Below are 12,277 nucleotides of genomic sequence, written 5' to 3'. Positions count from 1 at the left end.
GGCGAGATTTGAAGATTGTAGCCCATCGACGATCCCCATCAAACTTGCAAGAAGTAGATCAAGCAATCTTCACCTGAACAATGGGCAAAGATTTCACCATCTCACTGTGAAAAGCTGGTAGACGTTCCTCCCCAAAAAGACTCATAGCAGTGATTGCTGCAAAAGGTCCTTCCACTAAGTACTGACCTAAGGGGCTGATTACTTTTGCAACCAGTGAATTTTGATTTATACATGTTTTTTGCAGGTATTCTTGACATGTAACCTCCTTCAATGATATCAGTTTAATTTGATCTCTTCAATTGTGAATATAAAAGTTCATTTGGAAAAAATTGTTTCTACATAATTCGTAATTCATCTAAATGTGGCATTATTGGTCGGGGTAGTGAATACTTTTGCAGGCCACTATACCACACATGTAGAACAAGGATATTTCTGTACTTTTATATGAATTATTATTACGTCATTAGGACACCATGGACAAACAACAGCAAAGAGGACTTTAACCTGGAACCCTGCATTATGATCATGTGCTCAGATTATATCGGGAAACAGGCCAACAAATTAACCTACCTGTTCTGTTGTATTGTCTGTACATTTATAGAAACGCCACTTGGGACAATCTCAACATCAAGCCAAATGAAGTAACAAGTTTTGTTGCACTTTGACTTTAACAGCACTCTCCTATGGTTGGATCCCACTTGGATCTCTTCTAAAAGCCCTTGATCAACTCCATGATAGATACTCAGCTATTGGCAATTTCTCTGACTATTCTTGCATAAATGTTGAAGCAAAATACTTGTTTAATAAGCCTGCCGTCTCGCTTTCCTCACTAACCACTCCCGCTGTGCTATTCCTCAATAGGTCCACACTGGTGTCCTAACCAGTTCTTTAACTTATATACTTAAATCCCTGCCATACTTAAAGAATCATCTTGCTTTACCTCATATACTTCTCATCCCTTATTTACTTAAAGAATGCCTTGCTTTACATTTAATAATTTTATAGCCATGTCCTTCCCATAATCTCTTTTGGCTTGTTGAGTTATTTTCTTAACTTGGCTCTGCTTACTCCGATGCTGCTATGAGTCAGACGCCAGTCCTGTTACTTTATACCAAATAAATGCCTTCTGCTTCTCCTTAATAGTATTCCTATCTCACTACTCAACCACCCTGGCCTCTTCCTTATCCCACTACTCAACCACCCTGGCCTCTTCCTTATCCCACCACTCAACCACCCTGACCTCTTCCTTATCCCACCACTCAACCACCCTGGCCTCTTCCTTATCTGACCACTCAACAACACTGGTCTCTTCCTTATCTGACCACTCAACCACCCTGGCCACTTCCTTATCCGACCACTCAACCACCCTGGCCTCTTCCTTATCCGACCACTCAACCACCCTGGCCTCTTCCTTATCCCACCACTCAACCACCCTGGCCTCTTCCTTATCCCACCACTCAACCACCCTGGCCTCTTCCTCATCCCACCACTCAACCACCCTGGCCTCTTCCTTATCCCACCACTCAACCACCCTGGCCTCTTCCTTATTCCACCACTCAACCACCCTGTCCTCTTTCTGCCTCTAGTTTTACATCTCACTGGAATAAACTTATCCTGCGCTGTACATATTTGCACCTTGAAGGTTTCCACAGCTTTTCCCAATCTAGAGCACAAAACTCTCTTCTCATTCTCTCAAAGTTTGCCTTCCTGAAATCTAACAGCCTTATACTACTATTCCATACACCACATCTCAGATTCACAACAGTATCCTTGCACTCACTATGTTATGGTCTCTTGATCCTAAATGCTCCCCTACCTCTCCCTCCTCCACCATATTGGAATCATTATTTGAATTGAGGCCTAACGCTGCGCTCTCCCTCGTGGGCCTATCTACAAACTGGGTTAGAAAGCAATCCTGGACTCGATCTAGGAAATCCTCATCTGCTCTGTCCTTTCGCTGTTCCTGGACAAAGTCTATCCCTGGTAATTCTGAATTCTTCATGTACTCCTCCTTCCTCCTCTTCCTTCACACCAGGAGCCCGACAAGAGTATCCTACAAGTATGTTACTGTAGCGGTTCCCGCTGGATGTACACAATCGCCTTGCACCTGCCAGGACGCGGCCAGGGCGCGATCGCCATGCCGGGGTCGTCCGGACGGGCCCAGACGCACCTCTCCTGGGCATGCCCGGACCCGCTGTTCCCGGGCACGCCCGAACCTCCCGGGCACGCCCGGTCTCGTCTTTCCTGGGCATGCCCGCTCTCGCCTTTCCAGGGCTCGCCCAGAGCGCCCGGCACGCCCAGCCTCGACTTGCCAGGCCACGTCCAGGACGCCCGGGCATGTCCAGACTCGCCTTTCCAGGGCTCGCCCAGAGCGTCCGGGCATGCCCGCTCTCGCCTTTCCAGGGCTCGCCCAGAGCGCTCGGGCACGCCCAGCCTCGACTTGCCAGGCCGCCCGGGCATGTCCAGACACGCCTTTCCAGGACTCGCCCTTGACACCCGGGCATGCCCGGTCTCGGTTTTCCCGGGCAAACGCCCCGGCATAAATGTGTATATATATTGCTGCCCGATAAACGGGCTTTTCAGAGTACCTGAGCTGTTTTGTTTCAATAAAGCAACTCGGACGAATTCCGTCTTTGGTCGCGTCAATTCTTTCGACTCGCGGTGGAGCGCAGCTCCTTCACTGGTGACCTACCGACATGGACACGGCAGTGACTCTTAAACTGCCTACCTTCTGGGAGGCTCACGCGGCTGTTTGGTTCACCCAGACGGACTCCCAGTTCGCCCTGCGAGGCATCACCGCGGAAGACACCCGCTTCCACCATGTCGTGGCAGCGCTCGGTCCCGCCACCGCGGCCCGCGCCCTGAGCCTCCTCGAGCACCCGCCGGCTGCTGACAAGTATGACGCGCTGAAGACGCTCCTCCTCGACGCTTTCGCCCTCTCACCGGCGGCACGCGCACAGCGCCTGCTCGACCTGCCCGAGCTCGGCGACATGCGCCCGTCCGAGCGCATGGACTATATGCTCTCGTTGCTCGGTGAGCACTCTCCGGATTTTCTGTTCCGCGAGCTGTTCCTTCGCCAGCTGCCTCACCCGGTACGCCTCGCCCTGGCTGGCACGTCGCTCACCGATCCCCGCGCCCTCGCCAGGGAAGCCGATAAGATCTCCTCGGCGGGCCAGCACATCGGCGCGGCTACCTGGAGCCTGCCGCCGTCCGAGGCGACGCCCGAGCGCCCTGCGCGGTTGGAGGCCGAACTGCCGGTGCAACTGGCGGCCGCCACGCCGCGCCAACTGCTTCCGACACGACGGCCGGGGCCTCCACCTGACCAGGCGTGGTGTTATTACCACGCCAGGTTCGGACACAAGGCTCGGACGTGCCGACCCCCGTGCACTTTCGGCAAGTCGGGAAACGGCCGGGCCGGCATTCATTCCCAGCCATGAGCGCCGGCCACTCGGGCAACTTGCTTTTTATTCGGGACAAAGCGTCCGGGCGGCGTTTCCTTTGTGACACCGGCGCCCAACTGAGCGTCATACCCGCCTCCGAGCAGGACAAGCGGGACGCCGTTTGCGGCCCCTCTTTGGTCGCTGCTAATGGCTCGGCCATACGCACTTTCGGCCCGCGCGACGTCACCCTCTGCTTCGGCAGCCAGCGCTTTCAGTGGACCTTTGTGACCGCCTGCGTCCCCATGGCTTTGCTGGGCGCCGACTTCCTCTGCGCGCACGGGCTGCGGGTCGACGTCAAACGACGTCGCCTTGTCAACGCCGAGACCTTCAGCTCCCTGGCGTGCACGATGAGCAGCTCCGTGCCGACCGAACTGACGTGCGCCCTCCCGACGGCGAACGAGTTTGCTCGCCTGCTCGCGGAATTCCCGGCCCTCACACGGCCGACATTTTCAGCCGTCGCAGTGCGGCATGGGATCGCGCACCACATACCCACTACGGGCCCGCCGGTCTACGCCAGGGCCCGCCGCCTCGACCCGACCAAGCTCGCCGTGGCAAAGGCCGAGTTCGACGCGTTGGAGCACCACGGCATCGTGCGGCGCTCCGATAGCGCGTGGGCCTCACCGCTGCACATCGTGCCAAAGCCGGGGGGTGGATGACGCCCGTGTGGCGACTACCGCCGCCTCAACGACGCTACCACCCCCGACAGGTACCCGATCCCGCACATCCAGGACCTTTCCGCCCGTTTGGCGGGACGGGTCATATTTTCCAAAATTGACCTGATACGGGGATACCACCAGGTACCTGTCCGGGCGGCCGACGTCCCGAAGACGGCCGTCATCATGCCGTTCGGCCTGTTCGAATTTTTGAGGATGCCGTTTGGCCTCAAGAACGCGGCCCAGGCATTCCAGCGCTTAATGGACGGCGTGCTGCGCGACCTGCCATTTCTTTTCGTCTATCTGGACGACATCCTCGTCGCCAGCACGTCCCGCGCCGAGCACCTCCTCCACCTCCGAACACTGTTCGGTTGCCTCAGCGAGCACGGCTTAATTGTCAACCCGGCCAAATGCCACTTCGGCACGACGACCGTTGACTTTTTGGGCCACCGCATCACCAAGACCGGGGCCGTGCCGCTGCCGACCAAGGTCGAGGCCATCACCACGTTCCCGCGTCCCCGTTCCATCAAGGCCCTACAAGAGTTCCTCGGCATGGTGAATTTTTATCACCGATTCGTGCCCCGCGCTGCTCAGCTCATGCGGCCCCTTTACGAGGCCCTCCGGGGCAAGCCGGCCAAGCATGACATCGTTTGGTCCGCGGCCATGGACGCGGCTTTCACGAGCGCAAAACGGGCCCTCGCCGATGCAACGCTGCTGGCTCACCCGGTGCTCAACGCGCCCATCGCCCTCACTACGGACGCCTCCAACTACGCGGTGGGCGCCGTCCATGAACAATGGGTGGACGGGGTTTGGCAGCCACTCGCTTTTTTTCAGCCGGCAACCCCGGCCGAACGAGTTAAAATACAGCACGTTCGACCGCGAGCTGCTCGGTCTATTCCTGGCCGTTCGCCATTTCCGACACCTCCTGGAGGGCCGCCCGTTCACGGCTTTCGTCGACCACAAGCCGTTGGTTTACGCAATGGCCAAAGTCACGGAGCCGTGGTCGGCCCGCCAGCAGCGCCACCTCTCCGCCGTGTCGGAATTCACCACGGACATCCGGCACGTCGCCGGCAAAGACAACGCCGTGGCCAACTGTCTTTCTCGGGCCAGCGTGAACGCGGTCCACCTCGGCGTAGACTTCGCGCTCATGGCGGCCGACCAGACCACCGACACCTCGGTGCAGGCCCTCCGGGCGGCGGACAGGGGCCTCCGCCTGGCCGACATCCCCTTCGCGGGCACCGTCCTGCTCTGCGACGTCTCCCAGGGCCAGCCTCGCCCCATCGTGCCCGTTTCCTGGCAGCGCCACATCTTCGCCTCCATCCACGGCCTTTCTCACCCGGGCCGGAAAGCTTCTCAGAAGCTGGTGTCGGCGCGTTTCGTCTGGCACGGCCTTCGACGGAACGTCCGCGACTGGGCCAACGCCTGCACGGCCTGCCAGCGGGCCAAGGTCCACCGCCACACCCAGGCCCCGCTAGCACCTTTCACCGTGCCTGCACGGCGTTTCGACCACGTCCACGTGGACCTGGTGGGTCCCCTGCCCCCATCGCAGGGGTTCACCCACCTGCTCACCATGGTGGACAGGACCACCAGGTGGCCGGAGGCCGTGCCCCTCACCTCCACCACCACCGCCGACGTGGCGCAGGCATTCATCGCCACCTGGGTCGCGCGCTTTGGCGCACCGGCGGACATCTCGTCCAACCGCGGCCCACAGTTCACGTCCGAACTTTGGGGCGCGGTCGCCCGCTCGTTGGGGGTCATGCTGCACCGCACCACGGCCTACCACCCCCAAGCCAACGGGTTGTGCGAGCGGTTTCACCGCTCCATGAAGGCCGCACTCATGGCCGGCCTTCAGGACGACGGTTGGACCGACCGGCTGCCGTGGGTCCTTTTGGGCCTCCGCACGGCCCCCCAAGGAGGACCTCCGGGCGTCCGCCGCCGAGCTCGTCTACGGCCAGCCGCTCCGCGTCCCGGGCGAGTTCGTGCCCGACGCTACCAGTCCCTGGTCCGCCGCACACCAGCGCTCGGACCTCCAGGAGGCCGCCCGACGATTTGCCCCCGTGCCAACGTCCCGCCACGGTGGCCCCCAGTCCTACGTCCCCCCGGCGCTTCGCACAGCGGAGTACGTCTTTGTGCGTCATGACGCGCACCGGGGGCCACTCCGGCCGCCGTACGACGGGCCCTTCCGGGTCCTGCGACGGGGCGACAAGTCCTTCGTCGTCGACTTCGGCGGCCGGTCAGACCGGATCTCTGTGGACCGCCTCAAACCGGCGCACGTGGACGTCAACCGACCACCACGGTTGGCCCTTCCTCCGCGGCGAGGCCGCCCCCCGTCCACAGTTCCCCCCGCTCGACCACCCACCACCACATCGGACCCCCCCCCCCCCACCACCCTCCAGGGGTCGCTTCGGCCGGGTCATCCGGACCCCCCTTAAATTGCCGGTGCAGGTCGATTCTGGAGGGGCGTGTGTAGCGGTTCCCGCTGGATGTACACAATCGCCTTGCACCTGCCAGGACGCGGCCAGGGCGCGATCGCCATGCCGGGCTCGTCCGGACGGGCCCAGACGCGCCTCTCCTGGGCATGCCCGGACTCGCTGTTCCCGGGCACGCCCGAAACTCCCGGGCACGCCCGGTCTCGTCTTTCCTGGGCATGCCCGCTCTCGCCTTTCCAGGGCTCGCCCAGAGCGCCCGGGCACGCCCAGCCTCGACTTGCCAGGCCGCGTCCAGGACGCCCGGGCATGTCCAGACTCGCCTTTCCAGGGCTCGCCCAGAGCGTCCGGGCATGCCCGCTCTCGCCTTTCCAGGGCTCGCCCAGAGCGCTCGGGCATGCCCAGCCTCGACTTGCCAGGCCGCGTCCAGGACGCCTGGGCATGTCCAGACTCGCCTTTCCAGGACTCGCCCTTGACACCCGGGCATGCCCGGTCTCGGTTTTCCCGGGCAAACGCCCCCGCATAAATGTGTATATATATTGCTGCCCGATAAACGGGCTTTTCAGAGTACCTGAGCTGTTTTGTTTCAATAAAGCAACTCGGACGAATTCCGTCTTTGGTCGCGTCAATTCTTTCGACTCGCGTTGGAGCTCAGCTCCTTCATTACTGTTTTTACAATCTCTGATTTCTACCCATACAGAATCCTCCACATTAATTCCCTCCTTAATGTCATCTCTTTTTCACGATATTATATTATTGTCTTTTACCCAGATTGCCAAACCCCTCCTATTTTCCCTTTCCCATCACAACTAAACATCTTGTAACCTTCAATTCCCGTCCTCCAAATTGATTCCTCATGAAGCAATGTCTCGCTTACTGCAACTTCCTGATGCCCTATCCTCTCTACTTTAGCCTCAGGCTCTTTCATTACCGAAGGTGGATGGAGCATATGTTTTCACCTCTGTTTGTCTGTCTGTGAACAGGATATTTCAAAAATTTGTGGACGGATTCGGACGAAATTTAGTGGAGAGGTTGGGTGTGTGACAAGGATGAAATGATTAGATTTTGGTGAAGATCCAGATCGGGATCTGGATCTGACAATTTTAAAGTGATTCTTCACCATTTAGAGATAGGGCCAAAAAACGATATATATAGCACAATATCTCAAAAAGTTGGAGACAAATTTGAACGAAACTTGGTGAACAGGTTGGGGGTGTGGCAAGGAAGAATCGATTCGATTTTGATAAAGATCCAAATCCGGATCCGAGTACAATGTTTTTTTTTAATTTTTAAGTGATTCTTCACCATTGAGTGGTAGGGCCAAAATCAATATATAAACAACTAGAACGCCACTCAGTAGAGCGCATACTCCCGCCGTGGGCTTAAAAAACCACCTTTAGAGGCCATTTTTCCCCGCAAGCGGGGGTTGGCCTTTTTCGGGAACTGTGGTTGTTGTTGTTTTTCGGTCCCCTTTTTGAAGCAAAAACCTTTTTGGTTTTTTCACCTTTTTTGGTCACTTTTTGGTCACAAAAGGTCACCTTTTTTGACCGTTTTTCGGTCCGCCGTGGGCTTAGTTGGAATAATACGTTTTGTTTAACATCCCCTCTCCCCAAAACAATAAATGAAAAAGAAAGTAAGCCCTAACTGTCAGATAATTAATTTTGATATATCTCGGAATTAGAGGAGAAAAACATCATTTAAGAATAAGAATAAAAGCTTTAATGCAGTAAAACAGAAAAAATCTTTCCCAAAAAAATTTCCAAAAAAAATTCCTGGATCGGGAATAATATCCTGAGCTTCACCAAAACTAAACAATTCTTCCTTATCCCAAGGGCAATCATCCCACCAACTTTCATCCAAATCAGTTCAGAACTTTTCCAGATATCTTGTTCACAAACACACGAACATACAAACACACACACACACGGACGGACACGAACACGATCGAATGCGTTAGTCCCTGGCGGGAGTAATAAACCTGAATATCGCAGAGCAACACCAGAATTATTTATTTGGTTTGGGAAGCCCATGTGAGGTTTCTTCTTCTTCAGCCTCTCACAACCCTGGGTGAATATGCGATCTTTTAAAAAAAAGTTGGAATTTTGCCAAATCTGTTTTATTCGTTTGTTAATATACCTCAGCTATTGACAAATCTGGAACTAAGTCTTTATAAATTCATCAAATACTGACACCGCGAATGACATTCGCTGAGCTAAATGTTGATATCTCTTCTGAGGTTAAAAAAGAAAAAGAAAAAAAAAACAGTTTTAAAGCATTATACGTATCAAACGATACATTTTATGAAACGGGGAAACCTAATACACACTTTGGTGGTTTTAAAATGACAGAATATGTCTTTATTAGAGAAAAAAAAATGAACATTGAAGACGACGCTGCTAAAAAAATACACCGCTCTAACGCATAACCACGAGTTTAAACTACATTTACAACAAATATGAAAACTATTTTCATATCACAATGTTAAATATAGAATATATAGAAGATAATGTTTTTAAAAAATGACCCCTGCCTTGCAATGGTAAAAAAAAACCTTCAAAAAATTCCTGGATCGAGAATATAATCCTGAGCTTCACCAAAAACTAATCAATTCTTCCTTATCCCAAGAGCAATCATCCCACCAACTTTCATCCAAATCCGTTCAGAACTTTTCCAGATATCTTGTTCACAAACACACGAACACACACACACATACACACACGGACACGAGTGAATGTATTACTCCCTTGCCGGAGTAATGATATTTACTCCCGCCAGGGAGTAATGCATTCGATCGTGTGTGTGTGTGTGTGTGTGTGTGTGTGTGTGTGTGTGTGTGTGTGTGTGTGTGTGTGTGTGTGTGTGTGTGTTTGTGTGTGTGCGTGTGTGCGTGCGTGCGTATGTGTGTTCATATGTTCGTGTGTTCGTGTGTTTGTGAACAAGATATCTGGAAAAGTTCTGAACGGATTTGGATAAAAGTTGGTGGGATGATTGCCCTTGGGATAAGAAAGAATTGATTAGTTTTTGGTGAAGCTCAGGGTATTATTCCAGATCCAGGAATTTTTTGGGGGATTTTTTTTCTTTCTGTTTTACTGCATTAAAGCTTTTATTCTTATTCTTAAATGATGTTTTTCTCCTCTAATTCGGAGATATATCAAAATTAATTCTCTGACAGTTAGGGCTTACTTTCTTTTCCATTTATTGTTTTCTGGAGAGGGGATGTTAAACAAAACGTATTTTTCCAACTTGGCCCACGGCGGGAGTATGCGCTCCACTGAGTGGCGTTCTAGTTCAAAAAGTAGTGGACGGATTGTAACAAAAGTAGGTGGATGAGTTGGTTAGGCGACAAGAACAAGCTGATTCGATTTTGGTTCAGGTCCGGATCCAGATCCGGCCTATCAGTGGATACAAAACGAAAAATGTTCAGCCGGGCGGAGATATGCTCTCTACCGAGTGCTGTTCTAGTTTTAATGTTTAAACTCCTGGGATTCATATGGAATATTTTTTAATGTTTCCCTTTCTGTAATTACTTTTTGCTTCCTGGACCTACAAATCACATCATTAGTCACAGTTCTTTCCTTTATAGCCTCTCCACTCTCTTCTAACCTAAAAAAGCTGGAATTCCCTCCTCAATTCCCACGGCAAACTTGCTGCCCCCTTCTGTATAGCAGATGGCTATCAATCAGGAAATACTCACTTTTACCTTGAAAATAATCCCCATTGCTTCCTAAACCCAAAACCTTAACCTTGCTGCTTGCAGCATTATTCCAACCATAGGTTCTCTCCACTCCTGAAGTTTGTAGTGATCCCGATTCAAAGATAAATATCAGAAACTCTTTTCTTTCGGTAGTCTATACAACATCCTGCACCTATTAGTCTCACCTGGGTAAACCTTTCCTCTATCGTTTGCTCTTACATACACCACTAACTACAGCCTACAATTTTCTGCCATGACCTGGCACAGCGTTACCTGGCACCCTAAGGAAGGGCAACCTTCCTTAAATCTCCATCACACCCACTCCGTTCAAACAACACAATATATGTTAAAGCGTTTGAAAGGCATCACAAAGTGTGGTCAGCTCTTTTGTAACTTGCTGGGTTTGTGTACCTGACAATATATGTTTGGGTGCAGATGTTATCTGCATTAAGAACTACAGCTCAAACTGTAAACTTTTCCAAATCTTTTCCAAATCTATCACCAAGGAGATTCTGAAGTTAAGAGTACACTCAACAGCACATAATTGTGCAGCCCATGTGCTTAAGAGAAAGTGAAGGTCGAATCTTAGGCTTTGGGTCTGAACCACATTAAAAAAACCCACCCGTGCTTGCTGCAGGATCGCCTGAGCTTGGGCCTGTTGAGATAGCACAGCTGGTCCTTTCACACCACTTGGGTCTGAATCCCCTCCAAATCGAAACTGGTGTGGAAAAAGAATAGTTTAGTGGGATAAAAAGGGTGTGAATCATGGTAAAATCACAAAGCTGTATATGTATATATGCACACACACATATATATATGTATATATATATATGTAAATTGATATATGTGGGAATATTACATGCACAGACAGGGAATCGAACCCAGGTCCTCTGGAAAACCGCACCAGTGCTCTGCCATCTGAGCTATCTGACCAACCCTGACGGAGCATGACTGATGGAAAGAGAGTGGCAATCATATGAACGATCGTTTTAAGGCCATTTTTCCCTGCTAGAGCGGGGGTTAGCCTTGCGGGCCCCATGACAATCATGGTTCCCTTTTTGAGGCAATGTTTTTATGGCCGGATGCCCTTCCTGACGCCAACCCTTAGTCGCCTCTTACGATGTGCAGGGATATGGTGTACCTATTCTAAACCGGGGTACACACCGGGATCATTCATCCCAGCAAGCTGGTGCTCAATTTGCCGGCCTCGGAAGGATGACAGGCTGAGTCAACCCCCATGGCGTTAATTCAGCGATCGACCGGGATTCAAACTCAGGATCCTAGGATCCCAAGCCGGCACCCTAACCGCTAAGCCAACAGCAGGCTAGAGTGGCAATCATATGTGTGGGAAAATTTAATGCTCAGTCAGGGTCGCCCAGATAGCTCGGATGACAGAGCACAAGTACGGTTCACCAGAGGACCTGGGTTTGATTCCCAGTAAGGGCATGTAATTTTCCCACATATATCGATTAAATTATTTAATCCTGTTCATTAATTTAATATTTATGTATGTATATATATATATATTTTTTTTTTCTTTAAATTATTATTATTTATGTGTATGTGTATATATTTATTTATTTATTTATTTGTGTGTATGTGTATATATTTATTTATTTATTTATTTGTATGTGTATATATATATATTTATTTATTTGTATGCGTATACAACAACAACAACAACATGCATTTTAAGGCCATTTTCCCTGCTAGAGCGGTTCTCAAATTCCACTCCCCCCTCCCTCACTTACATCCCTTCCCCTCCCTCCTCTCTCTCTCCCCTTCCTCTTCCTTTTCCTCTTCCTCTCCCTATCACTCCCCCTCCCCCCTCCATCCCACTCAACAATGACCTCTGTTTATCCCTACCCACCTTTATTCTGTACTTTATCTACCTAATCCCTCTTTCATCCCTCTTTATCCTTAAACCTCTTCCACGCAATTAAAGTTGATCATCACAACTCCCAATAATCCGAACTGTATTTCGCTTCCTCCATCAATATGAGGACGTTATTTTCTTTCTTCTTGTTTAACGGCCACAAGTATTCCCACCTTGCAGGGTCAGCT

General features: G+C 51.7%; 1 protein-coding gene across 1 annotated transcript in view; it reads right to left on the bottom strand.

The window, feature by feature from the left end:
• LOC137422950 (uncharacterized) overlaps positions 1–12,277 on the bottom strand; it is a 295,425-nt gene that overhangs the window by 176,533 nt on the left and 106,615 nt on the right. The window contains exon 13 of the mRNA XM_068109635.2: positions 10,836–10,931. Coding sequence (XP_067965736.2) covers positions 10,836–10,931 — 96 coding nt within the window. The remainder of the gene's footprint in view (positions 1–10,835; positions 10,932–12,277) is intronic.

This window comes from Myxine glutinosa, chromosome 3, assembly GCF_964187855.1.
Source record: "Myxine glutinosa chromosome 3, kmMyxGlut1.1, whole genome shotgun sequence".
NCBI classification, from domain to species: domain Eukaryota; kingdom Metazoa; phylum Chordata; class Myxini; order Myxiniformes; family Myxinidae; genus Myxine; species Myxine glutinosa.
This window is presented reverse-complemented; position numbering and strand designations above follow the sequence as displayed.